General features: G+C 50.0%; 1 protein-coding gene across 1 annotated transcript in view; it reads left to right on the forward strand.

The window, feature by feature from the left end:
- The window catches only part of LOC124006491 (tyrosine-protein kinase receptor UFO), a 99114-nt gene extending 92780 nt beyond the window's left edge, over nt 1-6334 (forward strand). Inside the window, exons 18-19 of the mRNA XM_046316542.1 lie at nt 2319-2455; nt 4908-6334. Coding sequence (XP_046172498.1) covers nt 2319-2455; nt 4908-5343 — 573 coding nt within the window. The 3' untranslated portion in view covers nt 5344-6334. The remainder of the gene's footprint in view (nt 1-2318; nt 2456-4907) is intronic.
- Nucleotides 6335-15000: the final 8666 nt, after the last annotated feature.

Below are 15000 nucleotides of genomic sequence, written 5' to 3' on the forward strand. Positions count from 1 at the left end.
AGTGGTGTGTATATAGTGGTGTGTATATAGTGGTGTGTATGTAGTGGTGTGTGTGTGTAGTGGTGTGTATATAGTGGTGTGTATATAGGGGTGTGTATATAGTGGTGTGTATATAGTGGTGTGTATATAGTGGTGTGTATATAGGGGTGTGTGTGTAGGGGTGTGTATATAGGGGTGTGTGTGTAGTGGTGTGTATATAGTGGTGTGTATATAGTGGTGTGTATATAGTGGTGTGTATATAGGGGTGTGTGTGTAGGGGTGTGTATATAGAGGTGTGTGTGTAGTGGTGTGTATATAGTGGTGTGTATATAGTGGTGTGTATATAGTGGTGTGTGTGTAGTGGTGTGTGTGTAGTGGTGTGTATGTAGTGGTGTGTGTGTAGTGGTGTGTATATAGTGGTGTGTATGTAGTGGTGTGTATATAGTGGTGTGTATGTGGTGGTGTGTATATAGTGGTGTGTTGATAGTGGTGTGTGTGTAGTGGTGTGTATATAGTGGTGTGTATGTAGTGGTGTGTATATAGTGGTGTGTATAATGTATGTAGTGGTGTGTATATAGTGGTGTGTATATAGTGGTGTGTATGTAGTGGTGTGTATGTAGTGGTGTGTATGTAGTGGTGTGTATATAGTGGTGTGCATATAGTGGTGTGTATGTAGTGGTGTGCACGTAGTGGTGTGTGTATAGTGGTGTGTATGTGGTGGTGTGTATATAGTGGTGTGTATGTAGTGGTGTGTATGTAGTGGTGTGTGTATAGTGGTGTGTATATAGCGGTGTGTGTGTAGTGGTGTGTATATAGTGGTGTGTGTGTAGTGGTGTGCATAGTGGTGTGTATATAGGGGTGTGTGTGTAGGGGTGTGTATATAGGGGTGTGTGTGTAGTGGTGTGTATATAGTGGTGTGTGTGTAGTGGTGTGCACGTAGTGGTGTGTATATAGTGGTGTGTGTGTAGTGGTGTGCACATAGTGGTGTGTATATAGTGGTGTGTATATAGTGGTGTGTATATAGGTGTGTATATAGTGGTGTGTATATAGTGGTGTGTATATAGTGGTGTGTATATAGTGGTGTGTATATAGTGGTGTGTATATAGTGGTGTGTATATAGGGTGTGTATATAGGGTGTGTATATAGTGGTGTGTATATAGTGGTGTGTATATAGTGGTGTGTATATAGTGGTGTGTATATAGTGGTGTGTATATAGTGGTGTGCACATAGTGGTGTGTATATAGTGGTGTGTATATAGTGGTGTGTATATAGTGGTGTGTATATAGTGGTGTGTATATAGGGTGTGTATATAGGGTGTGTATATAGTGGTGTGTATATAGTGGTGTGCATGTAGTGGTGTGCACGTAGTGGTGTGTATATAGTGGTGTGTGTGTAGTGGTGTGCACGTAGTGGTGTGTATATAGTGGTGTGTGTGTAGTGGTGTGCACATAGTGGTGTGTATATAGTGGTGTGTATATAGGGTGTGTATATAGGGTGTGTATATAGTGGTGTGTATATAGTGGTGTGTGTGTAGTGGTGTGCACATAGTGGTGTGTATATAGTGGTGTGTATATAGGGTGTGTATATAGGGTGTGTATATAGTGGTGTGTATATAGTGGTGTGTATATAGGGTGTGTATATAGGGTGTGTATATAGTGGTGTGTATATAGTGGTGTGCATGTGTGTGCATACAAATGTATTTTTTCTCAGCACCAGTTAATTCCCCTCCTATAAAGCCTAACTTCTTTGGTGTGTGTGAGAGGAATTAGGCTAGGCGAACATGTCAGTGTTTTAATGCTTTGATTTGGTCACAGGCATAGCTGCTGTTTTCCTAATGTGGATTTGTGTTTGTGTAATGTGTGAGACTGAGGCTCCTCTGACCCCCACTCTCTCCTCTCTCTGACTCGCTCTCTCTCGCTCCTCTCTCTGACACTCTCCTCTCTCACTCTCTCCTCTCTCTCTCCTCTCTCTCCTCTCTCTCTCCCTCCCTCCTCTCTGACTCTCTCTCCCTCTCTCTGACCCTCTCACTCTCTCCTCTCTCCCTCTCTCATCTCTCTGACCTTCTCTCCCTCTCTTCATTCTCTGATCCTCTCTCCCTCTCTCCTCTCTCTGACCCTCTCTCCCTTCTCTCCTCTGACCCTCTCTTCCCTCCTCACTCTGACCCTCTCTCTCACTCCCTAATTTTTCTGACCCTCTCCCACTCTCCTCTCTCTGACCCTCTCTCACGCCCTCTCTCTCCCTACCTCCCTTCCTCTCTCTCCATCCATTCCTCCCTCCTTTCTCTCCCTACCTCACTTCCCCTCTTTCTCCCTCCCTCCCCCTCTCTCCCTCTCTCTCAGTGGTCATTTGGCGTGACCATGTGGGAGATAGCATCGCGCGGCCAGACTCCGTACCCAGGTGTGGAGAACAGTGAGATATATGACTACCTGAGACAAGGGAACCGTCTCAAACAACCTCCAGACTGTCTGGACAGCATGTGAGTGGATCAACACTAGTTTTTCTTCTTACAACAGACCTGGGTCAATATACTGTAAATAAAAACAGACCTGGGTCAATATACTGTAAATAAAAACAGACCTGGGTCAATATACTGTATATAAAATACTGATTTCCATGTAGTTTGCCTGGGACACTCTTAGAAAAAAGTGTTCTTTGGCTGCACCAATAGGATAACCCTTTTTGGTTCCATGTAGAACCCTCTGTGGAAAGGGTTTAACAATGGAACCCAAAAGGGTTCTCCTATGGGGACAGCCGAGGAACCCTTTTAGGTTCTAGATCAGTGTTTCCCAACCCTGGCCCTTCAGTACTCCTAACAGTACACCTTGTCGATGTAGCCCTTGATGAGGGTTATTGTTGGGGGTACTGAAGGACCAGGGTTATTGTTGGGGTACTGAAGGACCAGGGTTATTGTTGGGGTACTGAAGGACCAGGGTTATTGTTGGGGGTACTGAAGGACCAGGGTTACTGTTGGGGTACTGAAGGACCAGGGTTATTGTTGGGGTACTGAAGGACCAGGGTTATTGTTGGGGTACTGAAAGACCAGGGTTATTGTTGGGGGTACTGAAGGACCAGGGTTATTGTTGGGGTACTGAAGACCCAGGGTTATTGTTGGGGTACTGAAGGACCAGGGTTATTGTTGGGGGTACTGAAGGACCAGGGTTATTGTTGGGGGTACTGAAGGACCAGGGTTATTGTTGGGGGTACTGAAGGACCAGGGTTATTGTTGGGGGTACTGAAGGACCAGGGTTATTGTTGGGGTACTGAAGGACCAGGGTTATTGTTGGGGTACTGAAGGACCAGGGTTATTGTTGGGGGTACTGAAGGACCAGGGTTACTGTTGGGGGTACTGAAGGACCAGGGTTATTGTTGGGGGTACTGAAGGACCAGGGTTATTGTTGGGGTACTGAAGGACCAGGGTTATTGTTGGGGTACTGAAGGACCAGGGTTATTGTTGGGGGTACTGAAGGACCAGGGTTACTGTTGGGGTACTGAAGGACCAGGGTTATTGTAGGGGTATTGAAGGACCAGGGTTATTGTTGGGGTACTGAAGGACCAGGGTTATTGTTGGGGGTACTGAAGGACCAGGGTTATTGTTGGGGGTACTGAAGGACCAGGGTTATTGTTGGGGGTACTGAAGGACCAGGGTTATTGTTGGGGTACTGAAGTACCAGGGTTATTGTTGGGGTACTGAAGGACCAGGGTTATTGTTGGGGTACTAAAGGACCAGAGTTATTGTTGGGGTACTGAAGGACCAGGGTTACTGTTGGGGTACTGAAAGACCAGGGTTATTGTTGGGGGTACTGAAGGACCAGGGTTATTGTTGGGGGTACTGAAGGACCAGGGTTATTGTTGGGGTACTGAAGGACCAGGGTTATTGTTGGGGGTACTGAAGGACCAGGGTTACTGTTGGGGTACTGAAGGACCAGGATTATTGTTGGGGTATTGAAGGACCAGGGTTATTGTTGGGGTACTGAAGGACCAGGGTTATTGTTGGGGGTACTGAAGGACCAAGGTTATTTTTGGGGTACTGAAGGACCAGGGTTATTGTTGGGGTACTGAAGGACCAGGGTTATTGTTGGGGTACTGAAGGACCAGGGTTATTGTTGGGGTACTGGAGGACCAGGGTTGGGAACCACCGTTTCTTCAAACTGTATAATGTCCCAATAGTGAAACTCCAGCTAAATCAAGTATTACAAATTTAGTTATAACCAAACCTCTACACTCTACTCTCCTTCTCTCCTCTCCTTCTCTCCTCTCCTTCTCTCCTCTCGCTTCTCTTCCTCTCTCCTATCTCCCATCTCCTCACCTTCTCTCCTCTATTCTCCTCCTGTCTCCTCTCTCTTCTCCTTCTCTCCTCTCCTTCTCTCCTCACCTTCTTTCCTCTATTCTCCTCCTGTCTCCTCTCTCTTCTCCTTCTCTCCTCTCCTTCTCTCCTCTCGCTTCTCCTCCTGTCTCCTCTCTCCTTCTCTCCTCTCCTTCTCTCCTCACCTTCTCTCCTCTATTCTCCTCCTGTCTCCTCTCTCTTCTCCTTCTCTCCTCTCCTTCTCTCCTCTATTCTCCTCCTGTCTCCTCTCTCCTTCTCTCCTCTCTCCTTCTCTCCTCTATTCTCCTCCTGTCTCCTCTCTCCTTCTCTCCTCTCTCCTCCTGTCTCCTCTCCTCCTTCTCTCCTCTCTCCTCTCCTTCTCTCCTCTCCTTCTCTCCTCACCTTCTCTCCTCTCGCTTCTCCTCCTGTCTCCTCTCTCCTTCTCTCCTCTCTCCTTCTCTCCTCTCTCCTTCTCTCCTCTCTCCTACTGTCTCCTCTCTCCTTCTCTCCTCTCTCCTTCTCTCCTCTCTCCTCCTGTCTCCTCTCTCCTTCTCTCCTCTCTCCTTCTCTCCTCTCTCCTCCTGTCTCCTCTCCTCCTTCTCTCCTCTCTCCTTCTCTCCTTCAGTTATCCCCTGATGTTCTCGTGCTGGTTCTTGAGTCCTAAGGACCGTCCTCTGTTTGAGACTCTACGTGGGGAGCTGCAGAAGGCTCTCGAGGACCTGCCGGACTCCCAGGACCCAGATGAGATCCTCTATGTCAACATGGAGGAGTCGATGGAACTGGGGGCCGTGGGGGGACGCGACCCAGCCGGGGGCCTGAAGGGCTTGGACTCTGTGGCCACGGTGGAGGTGCACCACACCCACCCGAGCCGCTATGTCCTCTGTCCCCAACACGACACCAACCGCCTGCTCTCTGACTCCCTGGAGAGTCTTAACCTGGTGTCCTCCTCTTCCGCCACGCTGCCCCTGGGGACAACCCTACAACCCTCCGGCTGCTCCACCCCGACAAGCACGGCAGAGGTGCAGGAGGACAGGGGAGGGCCCAGGAAGGTACCCTGGTAGTGATGAAGGGCTCTACGCTCACCACTGTCACAGAGTCAATACAGACTGGTCAATACCATCAGAACTATACAATCCCTCCTGTTGGTATTCACTGTCAGTCTTGACAGATAGACTGGCCAATACCATTTAATCCCAATCAAATCATTTAGCAAGCCTTTTTTGCACAAACATACTCCTACACACACCCATACACACTCCTTTAGGCATTCCACGTTGTGATTGAAATAGTGGGATTGTCAAAATGTATATAGTTACGTCCTCACATCTCCTCCTTCTTAAGCACACTTCGTACCGTAATGAGTCTACAGACTATTGGCCCTGAAACCCTTCAGACAGACAAGACAGTAAAGACCAGTGCCCCTCAGACAGTAAAGACTAGTACCCCTCAGACAGTAAAAACCAGTACCCCTCAGACAGTAAAGACCAGTACCCCTCAGACAGTAAAGACTAATACCCCTCAGACAGTAAAGACCAGTACCCCTCAGACAGTAAAGACCAGTACCCCTCAGACAGTAAAGAGTAGTACCCCTCAGACAGTAAAGACCAGTACCCCTCAGACAGTAAAGACCAGTACCCCTCAGACAGTAAAGACTAGTACCCCTCAGACAGTAAAGACCAGTACCCCTCAGACAGTAAAGACCAGTACCCCTCAGACAGTAAAGACCAGTACCCCTCAGACAGTAAAGACCAGTACCCCTCAGACAGTAAAGACCAGTACCCCTCAGGCAGTAAAGACCAGTACCCCTCAGACAGTAAATACCAGTACCCCTCAGACAGTAAAGACCAGTACCCCTCAGACAGTAAAGACCAGTACCCCTCAGACAGTAAAGACCAGTACCCCTCAGACAGTAAAGACCAGTACCCCTCAGACAGACCAGACAGTAAAGACCAGTACCCCTCAGACAGTAAAGACCAGTACCCCTCAGACAGTAAAGACCAGTACCCCTCAGACAGTAAAGACCAGTACCCCTCAGACAGTAAAGACCAGTACCCCTCAGACAGTAAAGACCAGTACCCCTCAGACAGACCAGACAGTAAAGACCAGTACCCCTCAGACAGTAAAGACCAGTACCCCTCAGACAGTAAAGACCAGTACCCCTCAGACAGTAAAGACCAGTACCCCTCAGACAGTAAAGACAGTAAAGACCAGTACCCCTCAGACAGTAAAGACCAGTACCCCTCAGACAGTAAAGACCAGTACCCCTCAGACAGACCAGACAGTAAAGACCAGTACCCCTCAGACAGTAAAGACCAGTACCCCTCAGAAAGTAAAGACCAGTACCCCTCAGACAGTAAAGACCAGTACCCCTCAGACAGTAAAGACCAGTACCCCTCAGACAGACCAGACAGTAAAGACCAGTACCCCTCAGACAGTAAAGACCAGTACCCCTCAGACAGACCAGACAGTAAAGACCAGTACCCCTCAGACAGTAAAGACCAGTACCCCTCAGACAGTAAAGACCAGTACCCCTCAGACAGTAAAGACCAGTACCCCTCAGACAGTAAAGACCAGTACCCCTCAGACAGTAAAGACCAGTACCCCTCAGACAGTAAAGACCAGTACCCCTCAGACAGACCAGACAGTAAAGACCAGTACCCCTCAGACAGTAAAGACCAGTACCCCTCAGACAGTAAAGACCAGTACCCCTCAGGCAGTAAAGACCAGTACCCCTCAGACAGTAAAGACCAGTACCCCTCAGACAGTAAAGACCAGTATCCCTCAGGCAGTAAAGACCAGTACCCCTCAGACAGTAAAGACCAGTACCCCTCAGACAGTAAAGACCAGTACCCCTCAGACAGTAAAGACCAGTACCCCTCAGACAGTAAACACCAGTACCCCTCAGGCAGTAAAGACCAGTACCCCTCAGACAGTAAAGACCAGTACCCCTCAGACAGTAAAGACCAGTACCCCTCAGACAGTAAAGACCAGTACCCCTCAGACAGTGAAGACCAGTACCCCTCAGACAGTAAAGACCAGTACACCTCAGACAGTAAAGACCAGTACCCCTCAGACAGTAAAGACCAGTACCCCTCAGACAGTAAAGATCAGTACCCCTCAGACAGTAAAGACCAGTACCCCTCAGACAGTAAAGACCAGTACCCCTCAGACAGTAAAGACCAGTACCCCTCAGACAGACCAGACAGTAAAGACCAGTACCCCTCAGACAGTAAAGACCAGTACCCCTCAGACAGTAAAGACCAGTACCCCTCAGACAGTAAAGACCAGTACCCCTCAGACAGTAAAGACCAGTACCCCTCAGACAGTAAAGACCAGTACCCCTCAGACAGTAAAGACCAGTACCCCTCAGACAGACCCGACAGTAAAGACCAGTACCCCTCAGACAGTAAAGACCAGTACCCCTCAGACAGTAAAGACCAGTACCCCTCAGACAGTAAAGACCAGTACCCCTCAGACAGTAAAGACAGTAAAGACCAGTACCCCTCAGACAGTAAAGACCAGTACCCCTCAGACAGTAAAGACCAGTACCCCTCAGACAGACCAGACAGTAAAGACCAGTACCCCTCAGACAGTAAAGACCAGTACCCCTCAGACAGTAAAGACCAGTACCCCTCAGACAGTAAAGACCAGTACCCCTCAGACAGTAAAGACCAGTACCCCTCAGACAGACCAGACAGTAAAGACCAGTACCCCTCAGACAGTAAAGACCAGTACCCCTCAGACAGTAAAGACCAGTACCCCTCAGACAGACCAAAAGACCAGTACCCCTCAGACAGTAAAGACCAGTACCCCTCAGACAGTAAAGACCAGTACCCCTCAGACAGTAAAGACCAGTACCCCTCAGACAGTAAAGACCAGTACCCCTCAGACAGTAAAGACCAGTACCCCTCAGACAGACCAGACAGTAAAGACCAGTACCCCTCAGACAGTAAAGACCAGTACCCCTCAGACAGTAAAGACCAGTACCCCTCAGGCAGTAAAGACCAGTACCCCTCAGACAGTAAAGACCAGTACCCCTCAGACAGTAAAGACCAGTATCCCTCAGGCAGTAAAGACCAGTACCCCTCAGACAGTAAAGACCAGTACCCCTCAGACAGTAAAGACCAGTACCCCTCAGACAGTAAAGACCAGTACCCCTCAGACAGTAAAGACCAGTACCCCTCAGACAGTAAAGACCAGTACCCCTCAGACAGTAAAGACCAGTACCCCTCAGACAGTAAAGACCAGTACCCCTCAGACAGTGAAGACCAGTACCCCTCAGACAGTAAAGACCAGTACCCCTCAGACAGTAAAGACCAGTACCCCTCAGACAGTAAAGACCAGTACCCCTCAGACAGTAAAGACCAGTACCCCTCAGACAGTAAAGACCAGTACCCCTCAGACAGACCACCATTAGCACACATTATAAGCAAGTCCTTGTTCACACAAACTGCATGCAGGACAATCATCAGTACCAGCTAAGACCCTGCCATATAGTGATCTACACAGTATCAGCTAAGACCCTGCCATATAGTGATCTACACAGTACCAGCTAAGACCCTGCCATATAGTGATCTACACAGTACCAGCTAAGACCCTGCCATATAGTGATCTACACAGTACCCCTGCCATATAGTGATCTACACAGTACCAGCTAAGACCCTGCCATATAGTGATCTACACAGTACCCCTGCCATATAGTGATCTACACAGTACCCCTGCCATATAGTGATCTACACAGTACCAGCTAAGACCCTGAAGGAACAGTCCAGCAAGTATTGACTAATCATAGAATGAATGGCCCTGCCAGTGGGATAGAGACCATTACAATGAATGGCCCTGCTGGTGGGGTAGAGACCATTACAATGAATGGCCCTGCTGGTGGGGTAGAGACCATTACAATGAATGGCCCTGCTGGTGGGATAGAGACCATTACAATGAATGGCCCTGCTGGTGGGATAGAGACCATTACCCCCAGTCTCACTCTGTCTCCCCCAGTCTCACCCTGTCTCCCCCTGTCTCCCTCTGTCTCCCCCAGTCTCACCCTGTCTCCCCTGTCTCCCCCAGTCTCACTATGTCTCCCCCAGTCTAACTCTGTCTCCCCCAGTCTCACTCTGTCTCCCCCAGTCTCACTCTGTCTCCCCCAGTCTCACTCTGTCTCCCCCAGTCTCACTCTGTCTACCCCAGTCTCCCCCAGTCTCACTCTGTCTCCCCCAGTCTCACCCTGTCTCCCCCAGTCTCACCCTGTCTCACCCTGTCTCCCCCTGTCTCCCCCAGTCTCACTCTGTCTACCCCAGTCTCCCCCAGTCTCACTCTGTCTCCCCCAGTCTCCCCAGTCTCCCCCAGTCTCCCCCAGTCTCACCCTGTCTCCCCCAGTCTCCCCCTGTCTCCCCCTGTCTCACCCAGTCTCACCCTGTCTCACCCAGTCTCCCCCAGTCTGCCCCAGTCTCACTCTGTCTCCCCCTGTCTCCCCCAGTCTCACTCTGTCTACCTCAGTCTCCCCCAGTCTCACTCTGTCTCCCGCAGTCTCCCCCAGTCTCCCCCAGTCTCCCCCAGTCTCACTCTGTCTCCCCCATTCTCACTCTGTCTCCCCCAGTCTCACCCAGTCACACCCTGTCTCCCCCAGTCTCACTCTGTCTACCCCAGTCTCACTCTGTCTCACTCTGTCTCCCCCAGTCTCCCCCAGTCTCACTCGGTCTCCCCCAGTCTCCCCCAGTCTAACTCGGTCTCCCCCAGTCTCCCCAGTCTCCCCCAGTCTCCCCAGTCTCACTCTGTCTCCCCAGTCTCACTCTGTCTCCCCCAGTCTCACTCTGTCTCCCCCAGTCTCACTCTGTCTCCCCCAGTCTCACTTTGTCTCCCCCAGTCTCCCCCAGTCTCCCCCAGTCTCCCCCAGTCTCCCCCAGTCTAACTCTGTCTCCCCCAGTCTCCCCCAGTCTCCCCTGTCTCCCCTGTCTCAGCCTGTCTCCCCTGTCTCAGCCTGTCTCCCCCAGTCTCCCCCAGTCTCCCCCAGTCTCCCCCAGTCTAACACTGTCTCCCCAGTCTAACCCAGTCTCCCCAGTCTCCCCGAGTCTCCCCCAGTCTCCCCAGTCTAACTCAGTCTCCCCCAGTCTCCCCCAGTCTCCCCCAGTCTCCCCGAGTCTCCCCCAGTCTCCCCCAGTCTAACTCAGTCTCCCCCAGTCTCCCCCAGTCTCCCCCAGTCTAACTCTGACTCCCCCAGTCTCCCCCAGTCTCCCCCAGTCTAACTATGTCTCCCCCAGTCTCCCCCAGTCTCCCCCAGTCTCCCCTGTCTCCCCCAGTCTCCCCCAGTCTAACTCTGTCTCCCCCAGTCTCCCCCAGTCTCCCTCTGTCTCCCCCAGTCTCCCCCAGTCTCCCCCAGTCTCCCCCTGTCTCCCCCAGTCTCACTCTGTCTCCCCTGTCTCCCCCAGTCTCACTCTGTCTACCCCAGTCTCCCCCAGTCTCCCCCTGTCTCCCCCAGTCTCCCCCAGTCTCCCCAGTCTAACTCAGTCTCCCCCAGTCTCCCCTGTCTCCCCCAGTCTCCCCCCAGTCTCCCCCAGTCTCCCCCAGTCTCCCCTGTCTCCCCCAGTCTCCCCCAGTCTCCCCCTGTCTCCCCCAGTCTCACCCCAGTCTCCCCCAGTCTCCCCCAGTCTCCCCCAGTCTCCCCCTGTCTCCCCCTGTCTCAGCCTGTTTTGACCCATTGTGTTTTATCTTGTGGAAGAGAGAAGGGAAAAGCAACAGGCCAGACATACATAACATTTCATTGTTTGCTCAATTAAAGCAATGGAATAGATATTGACAGGTTAATTCCATTGTAATTCCCATCAATTCTGAAAGCAAAACACATTCCACATTGTTCTCATTGAAAATCATGTAAGAGAATTGGACTTGGGCTTTCAGTGTACTTTCTGAATTGACTGGGAAAAAAAATGAAATGGAATTGACTCCAACCCTGATTGATAAGATCACCTAGGACCAATAAGATATAGGGGGCAACATTATGTGTGTGTGTTCGTAAATTCAGTCTGGAGTGCTAGAGGGCGCTCTGGGAGTTTGTCAATTCAGAGCGTTTTACTTCCGGAGCGTTCAGAGCGACCAGTGGACGCTCTGGGCGATCTGAGCGTTCTGACCCTAACAACAGCTAACAGGCTAACGGTTAACTAGCTACTTCGGAGACACAAATGAGACAACATCTCACTCTGACCATTTTACTCACCCTAGCAGAGCTAGTTAGGCTGTTTTCATGTTATCTAGAGCGTCGGTGACAAGCAGCAATTGAATTACGTTGTTTTTTTTTGCCCGGCGTTTACTGACACCGGACATATTCAACGGGTGTTGAGCGTTTGAATCCGTTATTCTGCACTCTGACACACTCAGACGAGAGTACTTTGAAATCAGAGTAGATGTTGGTTTAACCCAAAGCTACCGGAGGGTAAACTATGGCTAGCTGAGGGTTACTATGGCTACCTGAGGGTTACAATGGCTACCTGAGGGTTACAATGGCTACCTGAGGGTTACAATGGCTACCTGAGGGTTACTATGGCTACCTGAGGGTTACAATGGCTACCTGAGGGTTACAATGGCTACCTGATAGTTACTATGGCTACCTGAGGGTTACTATGGCTACCTGAGGGTTACTATGGCTACCTGGGGGTTACTATGGCTACCTGAGGGTTACTATGGCTACCTGAGGGTAACTATGGCTACCTGAGGGTTACTATGGCTACCTGAGGGTAACTATGGCTACCTGAGGGTTACTATGGCTACCTGAGGGTAACTATGGCTACCTGAGGGTTACTATGGCTACCTGAGGATTACAATGGCTACCTAAGGGTCACGCCACACTCCTCAAACGTACATGTGGCTCAAAGCACAGTGTTGCTACTATATAATATTGTTTAAACGTGTGTATTCTTTTATTTTATTTTTATGTATAAGACCTTTGCACTAATATTAACGTGTTCTTGTATTTTTAGGTTTATTATATATATTTTTTGTGTTTGTTTGAATGACATTTCATGTGTTCTTGGGGCTCTATTCAGTCCGCATTGTGGAAGTTCAGCTTTACAGTGTGATTTAAACAATTTGTTCTTATCTGACTTGCCTAGTTTAAATAAAGGTTACATTAAAATATATATATATATATTTATATATATATATATATATATAAAATGGAAAGGCAATGTTCCCGCTTAATAAGCGAAGACTTATCTCACGGTAAACGATGCATGTGTCGCGGACTCTGTCACGCTTCTTCAGCTTCCCAGATTGAATAGAGCCCCCTTTTGTAGGTATTTTACCTTGTCAATGCAACAGTCTGCATGGACCACAAAGCACCACGTCAGACGGACATTTCATAGTAGGAGGAACGTTCTAGCATTTATCTACATGTTGTTCCGCGCCAGTAAAGACGTGATGTACATGATCCTGCTCTATCTTTGGTACTTTACATTCTAACTCAATGGAGACAGCCGGTACGGTAGTGTACAGGTAGACAGCCGGTAAGGTAGTGTACAGGTAGACAGCTGGTACGGTAGTGTACAGGTAGACAGCCGGTACAGTAGTGTACAGGTAGACAGCCGGTAAGGTAGTGTACAGGTAGACAGCTGGTACGGTAGTGTACAGGTAGACAGCTGGTATGGTAGTGTACAGGTAGACAGCCAGTACGGCAGTGCACAGGTAGACAGCTGGTACAGGTAGACAGCCGGTACAGTGGTGTACAGGTAGACAGCCAGTACGGTAGTGTACAGGTAGACAGCTGGTACGGTAGTGTACAGGTAGACAGCCGGTACGGTAGTGCACAGGTAGACAGCCAGTACGGTAGTGTACAGGTAGACAGCTGGTACAGTGGTGTACAGGTAGACAGCCAGTACGGTAGTGTACAGGTAGACAGCTGGTACAGTAGTGTACAGGTAGACAGCCGGTACAGTAGTGTACAGGTAGACAGCCGGTACAGGTAGACAGCTGGTACAGTAGTGAACAGGTAGACAGCTGGTACAGTAGTGCACAGGTAGACAGCCAGTAAGGTAGTGTACAGGTAGACAGCCAGTAAGGTAGTGTACAGGTAGACAGCCGGTACAGTAGTGTACAGGTAGACAGCCGGTACAGTAGTGCACAGGTAGACAGCTGGTACAGTAGTGCACAGGTAGACAGCTGGTACAGTAGAGTACAGGTAGACAGCCAGTACGGTAGTGCACAGGTAGACAGCTGGTACAGTAGAGTACAGGTAGACAGCCAGTACGGTAGTGTACAGGTAGACAGCTGGTACGGTAGTGTACAGGTAGACAGCTGGTACGGTAGTGTACAGGTAGACAGCTGGTACAGTGGTGTACAGGTAGATAGCCGGTACAGTAGTGTACAGGTAGACAGCCTGTACAGTAGTGTACAGGTAGATACAGGTAGACAGCCGGTATGGTAGTGTACAGGTAGACAGTTGGTACGGTAGTGTACAGGTAGACAGCCGGTACGGTGGTGTACAGGTAGACAGCCGGTACGGTAGTGTACAGGTAGACAGCCGGTACAGTAGTGTACAGGTAGATACAGGTAGACAGCCGGTACAGTAGTGCATAGGTAGACAGCCAGTACGGTAGTGTACAAGTAGACAGCCGGTACAGTAGTGTACAGGTAGACAGCTGGTACAGGTAGACAGCCGGTACAGTAGTGTACAGGTAGACAGCCAGTACGGTAGTGTACAGGTAGACAGCTGGTACGGTAGTGTACAGGTAGACAGCTGGTACAGTGGTGTACAGGTAGACAGCTGGTACAGTGGTGTACAGGTAGACAGCCAGTACGGTAGTGTACAGGTAGACAGCTGGTACAGTGGTGTACAGGTAGACAGCCGGTACAGTAGTGTACAGGTAGACAGCTGGTACAGGTAGACAGCCGGTACGGTAGTGTACAGGTAGACAGCCGGTACGGTAGTGCACAGGTAGACAGCCGGTACAGTAGTGTACAGGTAGACAGCCGGTACGGTAGTGTACAGGTAGACAGCTGGTACGGTAGTGTACAGGTAGACAGCTGGTACAGTAGTGTACAGGTAGACAGCCGGTACGGTAGTGTACAGGTAGACAGCTGGTACGGTAGTGTACAGGTAGACAGCTGGTACAGTGGTGTACAGGTAGACAGCCGGTACGGTAGTGTACAGGTAGACAGCTGGTACGGTAGTGTACAGGTAGACAGCCAGTACGGTACTGTACAGGTAGACAGCCGGTACAGCAGTGTACAGGTAGACAGCTGGTACGGTAGTGTACAGGTAGACAGCCGGTACCGTAGTGTACAGGTAGACAGCTGGTACAGGTAGACAGCCGGTACGGTAGTGTACAGGTAGACAGCCAGTACGGTAGTGAACAGGTAGACAGCTGGTACGGTAGTGTACAGGTAGACAGCTGGTACAGTGGTGTACAGGTAGACAGCTGGTACAGTGGTGTACAGGTAGATACAGGTAGACAGCTGGTATGGTAGACAGCTGGTACGGTAGTGTACAGGTAGACAGCCAGTACGGTAGTGTACAGGTAGACAGCCAGCACGGTAGTGTACAGGTAGACAGCTGGTACGGTAGTGTACAGGTAGACAGCCGGTACGGTAGTGAACAGGTAGACAGCCAGTACAGTAGAGTACAGGTAGACAGCCGGTACAGTGGTGTACAGGTAGACAGCTGGTACGGTAGTGAACAGGTAGACAGCCAGTACAGTAGAGTACAGGTAGACAGCCGGTACAGTGGTGTA

Source organism: Oncorhynchus gorbuscha, linkage group LG19, assembly GCF_021184085.1.
Source record: "Oncorhynchus gorbuscha isolate QuinsamMale2020 ecotype Even-year linkage group LG19, OgorEven_v1.0, whole genome shotgun sequence".
NCBI classification, from domain to species: Eukaryota; Metazoa; Chordata; class Actinopteri; order Salmoniformes; family Salmonidae; genus Oncorhynchus; species Oncorhynchus gorbuscha.